Raw genomic sequence first — 21578 nt, 5'->3', positions numbered from 1 at the left:
ACCATATCGATTTACAAGCTCTAGTAAGGTAGTAATAATTACCAATAGTTAAATTATTTATAGTTCGAGTTAATTAATTTTGAATTCTGCGTATATAATTGTTTGTTATATTTTTAGTTATGTAATTATTTGATCATAATTTATCTATTGCCTTATTTAACTATCTATTTTAATGTTTAATGGCAAATTAATATTTATATTATAAATATTAATTTAAAACTAAAAAATATAAAAAGTATTAAACTCAATAGCCACAAATATTACTAAAAAATCACGGATACGTATTTCGTATCGCCAAATACAAACGCCAAGTATGTGTCTAGAGTTGATAACATTATTTCCGAATTATGTATCTGTGATAATTTAGTAATTTTCGTGACTTTTTTGGTGTTAAATATTTTTAATATTTTAATATTTTCTAGTTTTATATTAATATATTTAGTATAATTTTAATTTTAATAAATATAAACCACAATGATCAATTTTTATTATATAATAATAAAATTACTAATTAAGTAAGTTGTATTCTATTAGAAGAAATGTATACCAAGTTTCTTATTTTATTGGCGTAGATCGCGATTTTTTATTTATATTTATACAAAGTATGTATTTGTTTAATTTTAAAGTAATTTAGAGCTTAGTAAATTTTACGTGCTTTCATTATTTGTCTATAATTACAATATTTTTACTTTAGCAATAAATTATATCGTCAAATTAATTTGTGGTTCTTCTCGTAAAAACTAACACGTTGCTTTTTTACATTTTTATGTAGAGCAAAAAAGTTTAAGAAATTAACTTTTTATAGTGTAAATCAATATACAGTGTTCAGTAATTAAGGAAACGGATTTCTATTGTTTTGTTTGTATGTAACAACTAACCTGTTTCCTTACTTAACATTCTATATATTTTTCTATTTTCCAACTGTAAAAATATTGTTTAACATTTATTACTATTGAACTTGTGAACTTTCTCTTTTTTTTATTAGTACTTATAATTACACAAGTTTGCAAAAGTGGTAAAATTGTTTGATAAAGATCATAAAAATATAATTGTATCGATTTTGGTATTTTAGTTTACAATATTACTCAAAGAAAACCCATAAAAAAGCATAAATTCACAAAAATTAGGTTAGCATAACTTTTGTTATTAGATTTTTGCTGTTTGTTTAGTCGTTCACTTACGTTTTATGATTCTTTTGATCTGTTAGGTGGACAACTTAATTCTTCCTGAACGGATAATGGCACCATTCTTAATAATTTACTGGCCATTTCTCTGTATTTAACAACATGCTATTAGTGTTCTTTTAAACATACTACATTTTTAAAGTTTAAACTACAGCTAATTTGGTTGATTACTCAAATTTACAAATGTATTGTAAAAAAAAGTAATGTAAAATATTGACTAGATTTAAAGTTTTGAGATGGCATATCGTGTTAATTCGTTTTGTAGATATATATTATAAATTAGTATTTATTTTATCAGTTTGAAAGAAAGTCGTTACTTTTAAAAAAAAATAAATTGGTTGTAATAAAATTATTTTTTATAGATAAAAGTATTGTTAGTAAGTACGTTAATTATATTATTAGTGTATATATATATATATATATATATATATATATATGTATTTATTTATTTAATTATCTTTTTTTAATTTTTATGTTTCATTAAACTATAACTGGGATAAGAAATCATGAACAATAGTTGGAAATATTATATAATAAATTGAACTAGAAAGTTGAAAAGCTTAAAAAATAACGTTTGAAAATTACAAAAATACCTTAAAGAACAAAAAACACCTTACAATGACATATAAATAGGTAAATTTTTGTTAGACTTCAAAGAATTTTTAATTATTAAGTACAAAAAGATTATTATTTGTTAAATTATTCATTGAAAAATTGTAAAATAATAAGAGTAAGTGCAAACATGGTATAAAAAAAAATAATAGTCAAACGTTTACGAAAAAAGTTTTGAATTCTATTTTCAATTTAAATAATATATCTATGTATAACTTGTGGGTTGAATAAAAAATACATACAAATCAATTGAGAACTGTTATTTTATCTTGGTTATAACGAAGTATTAAGCATAAATTTGTTTTTTTAATACATTTAAATTATAGATTCATAGAAAAGGGTAACAATAATGAAAGTACCATTTTCAATTTTGCACCTTATTGATATGATAGCCTTTACTGCTCGAAGTAATAGTAGTAAATAATCAAATTAGAGTTCAACTGCTTGATTGCAAATTGGCCGTTTTCTCAAATATAAATATTTTTAAATGTAAATGCTTTGAACATTACGCAATACAACCTTAGGTAGTTTTCAAACTAGCTTATATATCTCTTATATTTATTTCATTTTGTGTATTTTTTTATTATTATTGATTTATCATTAATCAATTTTAAATGAAATATAAATATATAGATGAAGCATCCACAGCCATCTAATTTTAGGCGTGTAAAATTACCTCACTTTCAATTATCCTTTTTTTTTTTTTATAAAAATTTTAAGCTGTGAAAATCAAATTAAATTGATTGAATTTTTTTTTCATGATATATAGTCTTATAATGCCTATTTGTTCTTATATATTTATTTATTTAGTAATGTAAATATTATTTTAAGAACTATTCTGATATTTTAATAAATATATACAACGAATATTTTTAAACTACTGAGATTTATTTATTATTATGAGCTTTTTGTTAACATTTATTACTGGGGCGCATTTGTGCTGTATAATATTAGTTGGAATCACCAGGTGGATGAGTGTGTGTGAGTTCATCCATCGGTGTACGGGAAATGCCCCCCCTACCCTTCTTTGATGGGCGTACCTGTGCAGTGTGCTGTACGCATGCGTAGCACTGCTGTCGTTGTCTGACGCCCTTCGGGCGGCAGACGGTTGTTCACAGTGCGATCAGAGTCCGCATCAGTACCGGATCTTTTCCGCTACATAGCTATACGCGGAAACTCACACACATATACTTCTCCTTCCGTCTTTTTTTCGTTCTTTTTTCATTTTCATTTTTTCTTCCCTACAAGTACTGCTAGTTTTGTGTTTATTGTTGTCGCCACTGTTTCGTCACCTCGTCTTCATAGCACCTCGATCGGATTCAATTAATTAATTAAAAAACTTAAATTTTATCTCTATAAAAGTATCTAAATTTACGCTGTGTTTTTCGAACGAGTCTTTGCCTTCCGGTTGACCGTACGGTCGTATCAGAAAGATTTAGCCACCGTAAAGTTTTACTTGCCGCCCGGTGGGCACCGGTCATAGCGCCATCAGCCATCACGTACTGCTATACGTATCCGGGGGCACTGCACGTAGCCGGAGAGCAACAGCCGTCTCCGCTGCGGACTTGTTGCGCGCACTGTTGCTCGCCCGTCGCCGCCACCGTTACTACTGCCGCCGCCGCATACCACCACGTATATCCACCGGTGCCTGCACCACCGCTTCAACCTCCTCGGCAGCAGTTACAGATACCTCAACAACAGCCACAACATTATCAAATAGCCATAGCTGTGACACCACAAACCAAGACACCGCAGCCGGTACAACTACCGCATACCGGCCTTTACTTGGCCACCGCCAACACGACGTATCCACAACATTACAGTGAAGTTATCACGACGGCACCGCCGACAGCAACTATTGCCACGCCGGCGGCAGCCGCTGTGCAAGACGACGTAGAAATGGTGAGTTTAGGACATTTGAAGCTATTTGTGTTCAGTTATATCGGGAAATAATACAAACTCTATTGAATCGAGTTAAATTTGGATTTTAGTAGCCATTCCATTTAAATTTATTGTTATTTGCTGAACACCTATTACTCAAATTGATAGTTTTGTTATTTAAACTGCAATTGTAACTGTAAATAATAAGATATTGTTTAGATCTATGGGTCGTACTGTTTAGATTGTCTCTTTTAATGTTTAATTAAAACTTATGTTATAGAAATACGTTATTTTAGAAAAACAAGCGACGAGATTTAATAATAAATCGTTCAAAAACTCATCACTCCAATGGATAATAGCTTCGATGCGGAGCTGTTAATTTTACTATGTGTTTTTTTATGTTAGTTTATTCTTCTTTTTCATCTTCTATGTCTTTTACCGTAGTAACTAATAATTTACATCATATTTGCGTTAGATGTGTAATTTTCAACAGCAGTCATTACGCCTAAAGTACACGTCGTTATTTTTTTGTCTTGTATTTGAGGGCCGCGAGAATTTTCAGGAGTAAATACGTACGTGGTTGTTTAGGTAGGAGGTTTCGGGGTGTCTAACGTTAATCTGCTCGAGATCACGGTCGTCCGATGCCTCGTGATTTCTCTCCCCTCCTTTTTGATCCAAGGTGAACGCAAATATATAAAATTATTGTACCTCCTTCCCTTCCTATTAGAGTATACTTGACTTTTGGGTACGGCTGGTATGTTAGTAGTTAGTTTTATTACTTATTCAATCGTATTTCTATTATCATCTTTCGCATAATTTTATTTAAAAAAAAAATTTAATCCGTGAATTTTTTGGTAAAATTAAAAATTGTATAGCAATTTTATATTTTTGAGCAATTCTTATAAGTGTATATTATTTCTTTTTGAGATTTATTTTTTGGAGTATTAAAAATGTTCAGCGACTAGTTTAAATATTAGTGACATTTTTTGTCATTAAATCTAAATTTCTCATTCCAACTAACCCAACCATATTTCAAGATTATATGAACTTTAAAACGCGTATCAGTTGAAAAGCGGTTTGATAAAAGAAATTTAAGGATAAGTTGTTGAAACTTATCAAATAATTATGAATTTATTTCTATAATTTTTTTGTCATTTTTCTCCATAAAACATGTGTAAAATGCAGTTGATTTGTTTCAGCTTTTTAAAAAAATATTTACTATAATATTTTTGAGATTTGTATATTTTTATTATAGTTATTTAATCTGTTTATAAGCATACAACTATAACGTATTTTGAAGTACGAAATGACTGTGATGGTGGTGTAGGAAGGCTGGAAAATAACAATATCGCGAAAAACATAAAAGTTAATTGAACGTTTCAATGTTGCTCTCAAATCTTTATTCGCGTAATAAAGATTTCGAATTAAACAACAAAAGAGTATATAAGTGAACAGTCAACATTCAATCTGGTGCAACGTTAAATATACATAAAAGATAGTTTTCTTGGAGTAGTTGAAAACGTCCTCTTCTAAATTTCCAGTTGACTGCAATTGTGAAATCAACGTTATTAATAGTTAAGAGTCTTTTGATATCGCGTACTTTTAATTGTTTTGAAATATTTGACTAGATATTAACGAAGTGATAATAAATTCTATACTAGAATATTAGTTCACTGAATGAGTTTCTTTGAATTAAGATATTCAGCACAAATTAATATGTAAAGTATAAAAATTATACGATTATAGTTATCTAAATAATTTTTTATGAATTACTTCTAATAACAAACATTTTTATATTATATGTCTATAAATAAAATAATACCTTATTATTTACTATAAAAATACTCTTAGTTTTGTGAAACCAACCATAGAGATGTCACGATAAAATTTCATAGAAAAATTTCACAATGGATTAATCCTACTCCCTAAAAGATATTTAAAGGCCAAGAAAATAATGTCGAATACAGTTTTTGACGTACGTTGCAGATATTAATTTATTTTTTAACGCCAAATCCGTGGGAGCAATTTTCAATTTCCTAGAATATTTTTCCTTTGTAGCTGAAGAAACACCACCGACACAATAACTCATAAGGCGATGTCGGCATTAGTGAGATGTGGAAAAAAATAATAATTTCTGCAGGTCAGCTACGAAAAACCATTATTGTAAGCTCTCTGTTTTACGCTAGACAATGTAATAAATAATAGTTGGTGTTTTATTAAAAACGATTGCAGTCTTTGCCAGTAAAACACAAATGCATGTGTTCTTTGGAACCGGTTGTTGGTTACGCGTATAGGTCATGGATTGATTTTAATAAAATTCGTCTGACTGCCTGTCTCCTCGTGTGACGGAAACAAAGCCAAAACCGTTGCTACCGTTTTAATTCCTTTTGTCTATACTTTTTACTCCAATCACTGAGATGTGCTCTTCTAGTTACTCGATTGAATGATTCTTGTAGAAACCGACCGAGTACTTTGACCACTAGCGTTGTTGTCTTGTATAACGCATTTACACTCGCGCCATAAAGAGACTGGTTCCCGGCGGCCAGCATACAGTCAAGGTGAACCGGTCAATAGCCCCACGGAGTTCCTTGACTCGGTACGCGTTATCCAACGGAGAAGCGAATATAATCACTTTCTTCAAAAATGTTGTTTTTGTCGGCTCGTCGCTCTCGTCGCCCTGCCTTCCGCCGCCTCCACTGGTCAGGAAATAATATAATAATAATGGTGGTAATCATGTGTCCGGTGACTCATGCGCCGGCAAGATGTATTATTAGGTACATCGATTTTATCGGACAAATGGTACCTATGGAACGTATTTATGACAAGAAAATATTGTACCAGTTGAGAAAAATTTACGAAAGATTTTTCCAGTGCATCAAACCCTCAATTTGGGTTTTGAATCGCTACTTCCCCCTACTACACTGCACACGCGGTGTAATAATTGAAGCAAGGCCATAGACGTCATTAGAGCCGTCTTCACGGAATCGTGATCTCCGTAGTTTCCCAGAGTCGTCCCCTCTTTGTTGTCTATCATTAGATACGTATCTTTCTCTGTCTTATAATAATATAAAACTACATGCCAGATTTTCCGTCTCTCCTCTCGTTACTTCGGTTGTATAGGACAAAGAACCCAACCATGTCACGGATTTCTGTTCTAACACCACCAGTCCGTGACCGCCTCTTGCAAGTCAAAGCAACTACTCCATTGTTGTATTTTATTTCTGAAATGTTTAGATGTAATTTTTCTCTCTCTTGAACGATTGCATATTTTTATTTTATTGACTTAGTTTTTGACGGGGCCGTATTCCGACGATGATAGTGACGGTCAAGTAGAACTGGGTGTATCGTGAATGTGTTATCGTGCCCTCTCCCCCTCTCGTGCCCAGGAAAATCGCTATGGTAGTGTCAGTAACGTTGAACTAATGAACCAACCCCGTCGACGGCAGCGGTTGCTGTGCGATGATAACGGCATGGGGGTAAGGGGTATACTTAGGGATAATGGCGCTGTCACTCTGTCGTATCATTAGATACGTCGAGCGGTACGTCAGTGTGTATGCAACGCTCAGATACACATTGAATCTCGACCCGCTGTTCTTTGGTTTATCACCAAGTCGGAAACGAGTCTATAGAAAGGGTGTTCTATGGGCAAAGCAAAAAGTTTATGAAGTTTGAAGGGAAAAATTTTTCTTTGCGCATAAATTTTCTATATATTCGTGTACATTAATGATGCTATCAATAATGCTACTACTATATATATTTGTAGGGGGTCACCAGTGTTGTCGGCCTTCTAGGCTTAGGGTCCGGCCGTTAAGGATTCATATCACCTGAGACCGATTACACGATTTATGTCTCTCGCGTATAAAACTAGCTCTGGGAGCGGCAAAAGGGAGGAGAGGAGTTATAACTATCGGTGGAATTCAGTTTGTTTATTACCCATTCCGCCCACCACACTATGACATTTTCATAATAATTATTATTCACTATGGGGCCACACCGCCTGTTTTTTTTTTTTTCAAATATTGATATTGTAAAATGGCTATGAGCTTTTTCGTGTAGTTTTTCAATTCGTCGTTTTTATAACGTCAAAGGTGTTACCATGCAGTGGATTTTTCGTATTAAGATCGGGGAGGAAAGTACCTCTTTGTACGGGGTGAGAAAATTATTTTACGTCGAAAGGTATAGCAGACAAAACAGAAGAGGATATGTACACACACGTGCACGAGCACATCATCCTACTCTACTCTCATCACTGTCGACGATTGCAATTTAATAATAAACCAACTGAGCCGACGTTTGTTGTTTCCCATCACGGAAGTTTACACACATACAATACATGTGTGTAGCCGTGCTTAGGGGAAGGTCGAGTGCGAAAAAGGGTTACCGCACAATTTACCGTCAATATAATCAAGTGTTTTCATGTCGATCCGAAAATAATATAATTTATTGTCTTAAGGTATAATTTTAGACTAGTCTAAAAGCCTTAGTGGTATTAATTATTCGTTTTTAACGTGTGTACACATATGTATATTAACATTTTTGGCTGTTAAATACCTTAGTGTTTAGTATATGAACAATTTCTTTTTTTTTTAGGTTATTTTAAGTGTAGAGCCAAACTCTAAAAGTGAACCTAATAACGAGTAACAAAGTGTTTTAATATATAAGGAGGTCATATAAAGAAATATTAAGTTTTATAAATTCCAAGTTCCTCCTTTCTTTAGCACATATTTACTCAATGTGCGATTTGAAAGATAAATTAGATGTAAAATTTATTCCAAGATATCGTATTATATCATCTATTACTTCATATTCTAATTTGCAATTTTATATCTGAATTTTATAGGTATGTGTTTATAGTAAATGGTTATTTGTGAACATTTATAAGCGTTTAATTATAAGTCGTTTTTTAGAATCATTTATAAAATGTACCAATATGAAGCTGTGTTTAATACAATCATCGATTGTTGTTTTTATAGTCGTATATAATTTCAGATCATCAGCCAATAATTAATATTTACCGTGAATAAATACAAAGTGCTTTTTTCAAGATTTATCTTGAAAAACTTAATCGAAAAATAAAAATNTAGTCGTATATAATTTCAGATCATCAGCCAATAATTAATATTTACCGTGAATAAATACAAAGTGCTTTTTTCAAGATTTATCTCGAAAAACTTAATCGAAAAATAAAAATCCTAAGAATTGTTTTTTTTATTTCTTTTAGGTACATATTTTTTTAATTTATCAGTTGTTAAGTATTTTTTATATTAATCCTTCTTTATATCTATAAAGGTAACAAATTTATTTTTCAAATGTCAACTTATATGATTAATTAGTTTATTTAATAGATAATGACTCATTAAGGAAATAACTTGTCTAAAACAACTTGTATATTTATAAATGTATACTTATATTTTATAATGTTGCCTGTAGGTGAGATGTCGGTGTTGTTATTTTTATTCCTGTGCATTTCCCGGGCATTATAATGTTAGTAACTTCCGAAATACTGGTTCAAAAGTTGTTATCGACCAGACATGTTCTTAATGAAATAATCTATTGTCTATTAAATAAATAAAATATGTATGTTACTAGTTGAAAAATTAAAGTTTATACTCTTATAAGGTATAAGGGTTGAACATAAAGAATACTTCCCGATTTATGAATTGAAAAAACATGTATCTACACGAATTTAATAACCATTTTTATATTAACAAAAACTGACAAGAGTTGTTAAGTTTTAATTTAATTTAAGTTGTTATATCTAAAAGAAATAATTTATTTTAAATATCATTTTTGCTATTATATTGCTTTATAATTGATACTACAAAGAAAATGCTTTAGAAAAAAAAACATAGATATAGTTTAAATATTATTATTACGTTTCTTAATTTAGAGAAATGCTCGGCCTTACTAAGATTTATCAAAGGGCTCGTTGTCGAATTCCAGTTTAATTGATACAAGAAAACTGAAGAGCCATAGACAGATAGTGTTTATTATATCTGTGTATTTTTTTTATCAAAAACTGAGCGATTCGTTCCCGTTTTAAAAAGATTACTGAGAGAGAAGCAAAAAAGGTTTTCAAAGAAACGGCATTTTCACTCCCAGGTTTTTTGTTACTGTCCGTAAAGCAATTAATACACAAACTAAAATACAGTATAAGTCTTTTTATTATCTGTACATAATCGGTTCTTCTCTAAATAAACTCTTTTTATATTTCTACAGTTAGTATTTAGATCTCCTTGTGGATAAATAGTGTTTAAAGTCGCTGTTAATTAGCTGCTGCTGGTTTCAATCTTAATGTTGTCGTATATTATTACTGTGTGTGTGTATTTATTTATTTATATATCCTCCCTGTAAGTAATGCCCGTCGTCAACGTTTGCAATTAAACCACTTGTGCAAATTGTAATTCTCCGTCATAATTTACTATTGAATATAATTTTTTATTCCAAATATTTCAGGAATTACGTTGCTCACTTATAGTTTTTAGATTAAACAAATTTTATGAATAGTTCTATTGTTCTTCGGGAACCGTAACGTTTCCAAAAATTGCTTCAATCCTAATTTCTAATGTCATAGTGTGACCGAATATTAAAGTAAAAAAAATTTTGTTACTTTTTGAAAGTATAAAAATAATAAATTTTCAAAACCCATCACTTTATCAGTTGGCCGTTTTAAAATTTATTTTCAGAACTTTACTTCATTGTATTGTGAGTAATAATTAGTAATGTGTTATTTCAATAGGAAATTTTTAAAAAAAATAACAATTTTTTTCAGAATCTCTTACTAGTAATATATTTGACTACTTAAGTGATTTGTCATTTACATATCTCGTGTATAGTGTTAAGTGAATACATTCACTCATAAATACATTCATTTATGATTTCCTTGCTTTACTTCTATCGTTTGTGTACGCTTTTGTTTGCTACATCATCTCGAAAAATAAAATAAATTTTCTGTCGATTTGTTACCTATCCCTTGCGCTATTTGCATACACCAGTAGAGTATAAATGTTTATTGCACGTTCGGAGTATTTTTTTTCTCATTTTTCTTACTCAGCTCGTATTATGTTTCTTTGCGGTGAAAAATCGTTTTAAACGACGACCGTCTCTCTCTTCTTTGAAAGTTTTCATCGAACTAACCGCGGAATAATAATGAACGACTACAACGCCTCTCAGATACTTACCAGAATGAGAAATCTTAAAAAACGAGTAAACGCTCGACGAACGCACACCAATCGTTCGACAAATTTTAATTTAATTATTTAATGTCTGTTCCAGTCCTTGGGGATGTAATTTTGGAAAGATTTTTTTTTATAGAACTGCTATTGGCCTTAGATTGGAGTGTAGACCAGACGTATACACTTAACATTGATTGTATTTTACTTATTTAAATAACGGATCTTTGATTGATAGATAACCCGCAGATTAAAATGTAACAAGGTAGTACAAGATGAAGTAAGAAATGTTGTAGAAACATGTTTTAGCATGTGACGAGCGAGATATTCTCTTTCGCATATATGTTCATGTATTATTCAAAAGTATATAAAACACCATCAAGATGAGTATGAAAAAACTTAAGAGTATGTAATGTATGTACGCCAAGGTATTGTTTTACTCTGCGCTCTGTACAATGAAAAAATAAACACAATACATTTATATTATATTATAAATATATACATATAATGCGTGTGATACAACAAAAAAGACTTCTTTGGAAAAAACTGGATATAGCTGTACACAAAGAGGAAACTCTATGGTTGGACGAGGAGAAAGCACTTTGGGTGTAAATAATAAATGCATCGGATTTCCCACAGACAGATTATTTGACGTCAGATTTCGGAGGTACGCAGAAAGTTTCTTTTGCAAATTTCCGATTTTCTTCTTCCTGAACCTAGTGCATAAATTAATTATAAATCAATCCGTGATAATCAATTTTGAAGCAGTTAATAATATAATTTTAGTAAATGCCTGACGCGATGGTTTAATTTTACTCAGTTTGTAAAATAGACAAATAATATATGCTTAAATGTAACGAGTTACATTTATCGAAATTAATAATAATAAAAAAAAAAAGTTAATAATAACTAATATCTTGTAATTTTTGTTCATCGTGAATGAAGTAACTGGATAACATTATGTTAGGCTGCATTCCCTTTTACGGACTCTGAATGGATACTTGAACTCGCAGTGCTCCCTAGAGAAACTAGTAAGCTTTTTTATTTACTATTCGACGAGACGTGTTTTTATCCGTCCTATAGATGCTGGCCTATATTTTTTTTTATCTTTGCCGTAGTTTTGGCAAAACGACCAAAATCAATTTCAGGTTTGTACGTGTCGTTTGGGGAATTGATAGAAAAACACCGCCAACCGATTTATCACTCTTACCTTATAGTGAGATAGATTCTGGTCGACAAAAGAAGATCTATTATTTCATCAACATTACATGTAGCGAAGATACTTTTTTCCATACGTTAATTTTTTCCTTGCTATATAACTTCGAAAAGTAAAAAATAGTATGTGTTTTAAAAAGATAAGTTATAATACATGTCTGAACGGCACTCCGTATAGGCAATTCAACAACGTTGAGGTCTTTGATCTACTATTAATCTCTCAGTTATACAATCGTTCGTATTTGATTAATGTATTTAAACTATTTTCTTGGAATTTTAAAAATTAAGTATTCAAATTGATTCAACACGTCCTCTATAATTGTTCCATTATATAAAAAATATGTTGTACAAGATTTAAGTGTAATTGTTTATTTAATTTATTTATTGTTTATTATTTCTAATTATTACGAAAAAAGGAGTACCCGTAATATTTAGACTTGTAAATAAAAAAACGCCTTTTTATATAAACCGCTTAAATTAATTTCATTTGATTATTTAAATATTGCAGACAAACTGTTAAGTCTATAGAAAAAAGTTTTATGCAATAATTGTTTAAAATTTAATAGTTCTATTTTTTTGTTTGATATATTTTTTTATTTAAGAAAATACAATATTATAAATATTGAAAGAAAAATGAATTTGTGAATAATTTTCATCATTAGTGCTGATTTTTTTCTTCTTTTTTTTAGCCTCTATGCGAATCTGAGAAAATAGCAATTTTAATATGATGTGTTTTTTTTTATTTATATTTTTTTCTGACTGTTGCCTTTTTCTCAGGACTCGTTGAACTGATATATTTCAAAGATATGTCAAAAAATCGTCGTATCTAATCATTACCCATATAAATTGAAAAAAATTTCCCCTTTATCTGCGAATGAGGGAAATCCTCCAAAAATACAATTTTAAAAATTGGTAATATTCGACATTTATTACTTAAAACTGTCATAACTTTTTGAAAAGTGGATGAATAAAAAATTTTTTTTTGTCATAGATACTTTATTGTATAATATATATTTATCTATTATTTTGTATATATTTAATTTAAATTCCTTTTATACTAGGGGGCCAAAACTAAACATGCGTATTAAAAGTGGAACTTTTTAAATTTAATTTTTGAAAATGTTCCGGAAATAATGACACTTTTATATATACTTTAAATTAAAGCTTATGTACTTTAATTTTTTTCATAAGTAAATACTAGCTTTTTTACTAATTAGTAATATTAAAAATTTGAGATGAAAGAAAAAATTTAATTGCAGATTTGAAAACAGTGTGAATAATTATTTTAGAAAAAAATTTTTTGACTATCATAAAAATCTCTTGTAGACTACTGTATTAATTCTTAAGTAATACTTTCTGCGATATCTGTTATTTTTACTATATTTTTTAAGTTCATAAAGTTCAGTTTAGTGTTAGATAAAATCGAATTATTAGTAAATCGATTGTCTCTGTGTGTTAAGAAGACAATACGAATTTTATTAATTGTCAACGTATTTACATAAATTTATTAATGGTAATTCCATTTAGGTGATAGCAAATGTAATCATGTAAAATTTAAATGGATCTAAAATACTATTACCATTATAATCTTTGTTAAAAAAATATTTGTTTCCTTAAATCTTTATTCTGTTTTTATTTAGCATTAAATATCTTTGAAGACTCCAACTAAATACTATTAGTGGTTTAAACAAATATAAGAAAAAGATTTTTTCTGTCTACCATAATTCTGAATATATTTGGTCAATGAGTATTATTATTTAATATTTCTATATTATGTTTATTTAAAAAAAATTGCCCTACTTCTAACTTATATTTAAATATTAATACTATTCACATTGTTTTCCTTCCGCAGATTGTCTAATAAAAAGAATAATATTTTATATAATATAATTACACTTCACCGTTGGTGTTGGGTCCATAATGCCTTCCTTTCAATTAAGCTACCCTTTCTTGTCCCATTCAAGCATAAACAGAATTCTATTACGCTATGAAAGGTAAAAATCCTTTATTAAAGTTATAAAAAGGTTGAAAAATCTGCATTCACTGTAAACATTTTTAGCTTATATTTTCTTTAATACTCTACTAAGAAAACTATTTAAAACTAATTACTTGGCCATGGTTTTTTTTTTGTACTCGCATTGGGCGAATGTCATTTGCATAATAATAGCTTTAATAATTGCAGTAAAGAAAAAATTGCCATAAAATGTTTTCTTTGCCACTGTATTTATATCACCAGTGTACAATACTATTGTTTTATATCTATCCAAATTAAAAAAACTTATCGTTGTCCGAATTATTTCCTTGGCGATATTTTAATTGTGATGTCAGTGGACGTTTAAAAAACTATTATTTATTACTGTGTTATTATCTGTTTAATTCGCTTTTTATTGAATTTTATCTGTAGTCACAGAACAGGTATAACGTTAACTTTTTTGGTTCTATTTAATTTTTATTAATATAAATGTACTCTTCGGTGATGGATTATGACGTTTTTTTGGATATAGGATTTTTTTATTCGTCCATCTACCAGATTATTAATAATAATTTTTATAATGAATAAAAAATTATGAAACTCAATGGTGATATCGGTCAGTTTCTCTCAAAGCAGTTTGAAAAATGTACGATGAGTAATTTTAGCCGGAATTCGACTAACAATGAATTTATACAATTATAAATAGCACTTTTAACTTTGCTATTGAATTATATATATAGATTAATTCTTTAAACATTGAACATTGTGTTTTGGTGTTCTCTTCACTTTATGAGTGGCAAGCGTTAAAAGAATCGTCTTATATATATATATATATTGTCTGAAGATGACGTGTTTGTTATGTTATTTTTATCATTACGGATATTCCGCCATGCTCCTTCCATTCATGTATTAAAATAATTATAACTTCTGAACTACTGATTTTAAAGATATTATCCTGTTGTGGAGCTATTTTTTAAATTGGACTATTTTCTAACGTTTATTAACTATCTTAAGATAATTAATATCTTGCCATTTAAATAAACAATATCGACGCCTTTATAAAAAATATTTAACCATTTTAAATTAAAAAATAAATATTACAAAGAAAGAAAAAAAATTAAATTATTATATTAAGAAAAATTTAGTGGTTAACCATTAATTAATATCTGTATATGTTTTAAATTTAAAGTAATTTACCGTTCTATTTTTAGTATAGAATGTGATATTAATACTTTACTAATACTTATAATACAAGTACATATTAGGTAATTTTTAGTGTCGAACAAATTTAATTATTTTCCTGTTTTTGATTGTACTTACAACCAACTAATAAAATTAAAGAAAAAAAAATTAATAAGTGTTAAAGAGTGGAATGTAATTTTCTTATGTAGTTGGCTAGACAAAAGTCTATAATATGTAATCAATGATATTAAAAACTCCATTGTATCTCCGAGAACCGATTACCAATATCCGTTAAACTTTTTTATTTTTATTATTATTATTTTTTTACCCCATTTTGTATAATGAAATTTTCTCCTAGCATTGAAAATACTTATAACAAAATGACCGTACCAGTTGTAAAGGTGTACAAAAGATCTTATTCGTGTGTTCACTACAGAAAATGTATTTTTTTTATTTAATGAAAAAGACTCATAAAGGTCACACATTCGAATGTATATTCCTTTTAAAGAGTATTATAACCCTTTATTGTAGTGAAAAACAAACTTGGAATTTTTGTTCGCTCACTATTCTCATGTTTTTACAATGCCTTTATTTAAATTCTAATAAAATGGTGTCAAAATGCAATTAAATTTTTTTCTATGAATGTATTTTCTTGTGAAGTATTTATTTTACTTATGAGGTTTATAGAAATTATTAAAACTGTATCATTTTTTTCTCTTTACAGCGTGGGTCTGACGAAATGGTTACGTCTCCTGGCGTCGAAGGAAATAATGTCAGTAACGGAGGGACAGATCACGTGGAAAATAACAACGATACCAAAAAGGTAATATTAATAATATACCCGTTTAACTATTTTATATACTCCATATAATAGTACACATTCAAAGATACGAAAAAAAAAAAATAATAATAATAATAATTAATAATTGACAAAAATGAGATCAAGTTATATCATCTTAATAGTAACATCTTAATAATAAATAGTAACATACTATTTATTTTTAATTTTGCATCTCATCACAGATTAGTAAATATGTTTAAAAAAACATTTACATAATTCATAGCTTGCTTGCTGCTTATTCTATTGACAAATGATACTTAGTTTCAAAAATTGATTTGTACTCTGTATCCTTTCATCATTGCACATGTTATTGTAAAAATATGAGTAATACATCGAAGATACTATTATTGAAATAAGCGTTCGCGTTAGTACGAGGTAAATGTGTGACCAATCCAGTCTTTTAAAAAGTTCAATTCTTTGACACCATAAAGCGATACGCGAATACCGCGATAATATTAACAACATGTATATTTATATTGACTTGTTGACATGAAGCACACACCCCTCGGAGACCAAAATCGCCGCTGTCCATCGTCATGACGACCCGATTGAAAACATAGCGAGGAAATATGTAAAATTAACGATAATAATAATAACAATACTTGTCAAACAAGTGTACTTCTTCATGTATTTTCAGAAAAGTAGTGAAAAGGCATCACTTCAACTACCTTCGAGCTTAATAGAGATAGCAGAAAGGCGGAGTCTTTTAATCGAAAACTTTTTCGAAGAACACTTGAGGTCTTTTTAATAACATTGGGTTTTTTCCGGCGGAGGTCTTACATAAAATAATGTATTGCACGTTTTTATTAAATTTCTTACACGACAGTAATAACGTTTGAGCCGTCATCAGAAAGCTAAGGGTGTAGAGACCAAACCGAATTTAACGGTTGAATGCTTATAAAGATAGGACCGGTGTGGGCAAGTTATAAAAAATACATATATTATTATGTGGTTTATTATAACATTATATTGTATATATACCCTAGTACTTTCCATTCGCTTTTGCCGCTCGTTAACTGATGTGATTTTTCATTTTTAACGGGTTGCGAAAAAACTGCAACATGCAAAATCTCAAATAATTTACCTACACACTCAGTTATTGTTGAGAATCTGTTCTTCTTACTTTTGCCGAATTGTAAAACCTATAAATTTATTTTTATTTTAATTTGTCTTATTCGCGTAATTCGATTTGAAATTGCAGTTTTGCCCTTTTTTAGGTTAAAAACGGGTGTGAGACAATTAAGAATTCGCTCATTTAAAGTGGACAGTAAATACGTTGCCTCGAGCGTAGTGNTTTGAAATTGCAGTTTTGCCCTTTTTTAGGTTAAAAACGGGTGTGAGACAATTAAGAATTCGCTCATTTAAAGTGGACAGTAATTATACGTTGCCTCGAGCGTAGTAGCAATGAATTAACTAATACCCTTTCTCGTCGACCTAATGGTAGAGATAATTTGAAAGAAGTTCTTTTGAAATTGAATTCTATATTGTACTTTGGGTGGTTTTTTCTGAAAAAAAAAAAAAGAATGAAAGGTAATAGCGACGACCCTAACTGTCATATTGTATCGTTATTACGATAGAGTAATAAGTGATAGTGTAATTTTGATACACCAAATTTTAATTTTATATTAACTTCTTTATTTATTTCTATTAATGGTTGGATTATTTTATTTATGCAAAGTGATCAACGATGTTGTTTTGAGAAATTTAACCCATGAGCCGGTAATTATTTTTACTTACTTTTTTCAATAATTATTATACGTTGGAACTATAAAAAATATAATGTATAATAGTTTTTTTTTATTTATTAAAATAATCATTTTTTTTTTTAATTTACGAGTACCGTAAAAACAATTTCAAGATAGTAATTTTATGAAAATTTGTTTAAAAAATATCTTATTAAACTTGAGTATTAAATTATATGTAGCATATTTCAGTTTGTGAAATTTTCATGAGGTTTTTACGATATCATACATTGAAATATGCATTGACAAACGAAATTTACTTTACAAAATGGCTATTTTGAATTTTTTTTTACAGTTCTCGTAAATTTTTAAAAAAATATTTTTTTCAATTAACGAAAAATTATTATTTATTATAAAATGTTTATACTTCCAACAATTATTTAAAAAAGCAACAGAAAATATTGGATGGATCAAAAGATCTAAAATGTTTATACTTGTATAAATATAAAAATATTTACATATTTGTATATGTATCATTCATAAGAAATATCAAATAAATCAATTTTCTACTTTAAATGTTATTGTAAACAGTATTTCTACTTCTGCGTTTTTGTTATTTATGTTACTGAATTGGAAATCTGACGCTTAAAAACACATTTTGTTTTAAAATAGAACAAAATGAAATTAGCTTATTGTGTATATGATATATGTACTTATGTATCATAGTCCACTGTCACTGATGATGATTTGAGGTCGGAAAGGCACGTCCTTTGTGCATCCGGTTATCCAAATGATCGTCTGGCCGATTGATGGTCACAAGAGCTAGAGATGAATTCATATATATATATTTTGATAGTTGGGCAAATAGCGGAAATCCAACGACGGCCACAAATTGAATTTTAGCCGTCTGCGGTTGGCGTGTATTTGACAAGTGGCGCAGCCTCTTAAATTGTCTTAATTTTACTCAATTGATCGCATTCAATAACGATAACATTTTTACTATAATTAGTTAATTTTTTTCAGGTCAAATTAGACAAAACTGCAAACAATAAACCTTCCAGGGTGATACACATTCGAAATATTCCAAATGAAGTAACTGAAGCTGAAGTTATTCATCTGGGTATACCTTTTGGCAAAGTCACCAACGTACTTGTTCTAAAAGGCAAAAATCAGGTAATCTCGCCGAACTTTTACTTGTGCACAATTTAAATGTAATCATTAAAAAGATAACCTTGTTCGGAGAGTTCGTGCAGTGGTTGTATTCAAACATCGTGTGTTTGGGTAACACATGTTTAAATTGTTTAGTAATTAATTACACTAATTAAAATAAGTATAATTATAAAATAAACTATATTGTTTCTCTTGCTTTGCACAACTAGGTATCATGTTTATCGTTATGTAATCTTTTTTTTATTTTAAATTTGTTCCTCTTGCCTATTATTATAATATATTATAAGAACTACGAAAAATCAAAGATGAGTAACTGGTCACAAATAATTTCTCACGGTGTATGTTGACCTTAACGGTAGTGGCATATTTTTATTAAATTGATTATTTCGGGTAGTATGTGTACACATTTGTCACAACTTACCCTTAGGATTTCCACAATGTAAGAGTTCATGTCACGACACGGTTCCCCAACGCCTCCTCCGTTGAATAATGACACTAATAATAATTTCAATTCTCAGTGCGTTCGCGTGTACAAAACACTTACTATCATCATAAAGAAAAAATCACAAATGTAAAGGTGACAAGATAAATGTGGAGACATAGAAAATCACGATTTTTTTTTTTTTAGAAAATGTTTACCACGAAAATTGCTATTATTGTGTGTATAAAAGCATTCGTTTTTACCTTCTTGGTGTTTTGTTTATAGTTTATGAAAAAACATACACGATTCACGATATGAGCAAATAAAAGTTTGTAGCGGAAGCCGTAGAGAAAAATGAAACATAAAAAAACGCTTTGTTTCCACAGTCTTTATTTTCTTCACAAAATAAGCGTACCGGAATAATATTATAACTTTTTCTGACCTGTAAATCTTGTATGCTCTTGACATCTGACGTATCGAAAATACGTACAATTTTCTCATGCTCTAAAGCATTATAATAGTAACACGTGTTAGTAAAAACTTAAAAGAAGTCATAATATTAATGCAAAAAATTGCTACATAACGCCTCAAGTAGCTGCTGCTCCCTTTGGTTACCACTGTATCATCTTTCTTCTACTAGCCCTTTGACGATCATACGGTTTAGTGGTTTGTACGTAATTCACTTTTATCTTCTACTATATACATAAATATCCATCTTAGAAATATTTGCTATTTTTATTTTTCGTACATATAGCTCAACGCCAATTCAAAACAATAAATAATCATCCTAGTAAAGTTTTTCTGTTCTTTCATAAAATAAACTAGAACTTAAAGAACAATTATTTTTATCCAATTGTATAATAATGTAAAATTGTGAATATTTTTGTCAAACTCAAAACATTATCTATTTTTATGATTATTTGTGTATATTAAATACAGTCTTATTATTTTAACTCATTGGTAGAAATTAAAGTGGCTTAAGGATGGTTAAATCTCTTAAAGTTAAAAAAAAATAGAAGCAGCCTTCTGAAATTTCTTTTCAAACTTGCTTTTTATTATATGATGACGCTTTTTAAAACGTGTTTGATTATTTAAGTTGGTTTTAAGTCCAATTGATATTAAACATTTTTTTTTAATCCATCCAAAATATTAATTTTTTTTTAACTGTTATATTAAAACAAAAAAATGTCAATTAAATATAATGTATTTGTTATTGTTTAAGTATTTTTATCGAAACTTTGCCCTTCTAGTTTTATTTTATTCGTATTGAAGCGAAAAGTGAACTTTCAGATGTCTATGTGTTTAATCGACGGTATTACATATAACACGTTACCTTGAGATAACGAACTCCAGATATTCCTCCTATCTGTCTGTTACCTATGTAACCATCTATAATTAATAATAGGCACGCGCTTATTACTGTTGTCTGCAACGTGATAATTATTACATTGAGCTCGTCAAAAGATCATACAAAAGGAATTACACCAAAGGGCTTTACAACGATTGTCTTTGCTTTCTTTGCGATTCTAGCCTGCGCAACATAATATATTATTATTGTTATTGTTAAAAGTCTTCTCACAAGTGACACTATTGCCACCATTATAGAATTGTCTTGGGATGGTAAAACTAACATTAAGCAAATTGAACTTTATGTGCTGTTGTGTTTCTATCATGTTATACGACATCTAGAATTTATTAAACAGAAAAAGTGTTTTAAAAAAATTTCTGAGAAAATTTATTTTAATTATTGTAGACAATATAAAAAGTTATATAAAAAATTTTTTTTTTTTATCAAAAATTAGCCTAATTTGGAATCTAAAATTTAGATTGAGATTATTGTAATATTTACAAATAGTGTATTTGCAAATAATGATGAAATAGTTATCAAAGAATTAAGTAAATTATATAGTTCAGTTATGTAGGATCCTAATGGATCATTGTCTTAATACACCCATTGCTACTTGGGAAGCATAAGACTAGGGGTTAGGGAAGTTTGGTTATCGAGCGTCAATCGAAGATATCAAATCTATATTATGCCTCATTCAAAAACTGAAAAAGTATTAAGCAATACGCATAAAATAACAATGTTGTTTATGAAAATAGGATTGAAATTACGAACTAGAGAAGCGGTTAACTTGACCATTATATTGGAGGGAAACAACGTACGATTAATAGAACTTTATTTTCATGTTGGTTATTAATATTTATTACAATTTTAAGTCGTATCTATATTCTAAATTAGTTTT

General features: G+C 29.1%; 1 protein-coding gene across 8 annotated transcripts in view; it reads left to right on the top strand.

The window, feature by feature from the left end:
• The window catches only part of LOC126903102 (polypyrimidine tract-binding protein 1), a 106153-nt gene that overhangs the window by 57935 nt on the left and 26640 nt on the right, over nt 1-21578 (top strand). For 6 of the 8 annotated variants that reach the window (XM_050681086.1, XM_050681084.1, XM_050681088.1 and 3 more), the window contains exons 3-4: nt 15943-16041; nt 18765-18914. In XM_050681086.1, the coding sequence (XP_050537043.1) occupies nt 15943-16041; nt 18765-18914 (249 nt within the window). Of the gene's footprint in view, nt 1-1686; nt 1818-2898; nt 3699-15942; nt 16042-18764; nt 18915-21578 lie in introns of those variants that run through there. The other 2 variants (XM_050681092.1, XM_050681091.1) reach the window with 2 other exon arrangements.

This window comes from Daktulosphaira vitifoliae, unplaced genomic scaffold (genome assembly GCF_025091365.1).
Source record: "Daktulosphaira vitifoliae isolate Bord-2020 unplaced genomic scaffold, ASM2509136v1 Scaffold_3, whole genome shotgun sequence".
Taxonomy (NCBI): Eukaryota; Metazoa; Arthropoda; class Insecta; order Hemiptera; family Phylloxeridae; genus Daktulosphaira; species Daktulosphaira vitifoliae.
The sequence above is the reverse complement of the archived record's forward strand: the minus strand, read 5'-3'. Positions and strand labels throughout refer to the sequence as shown.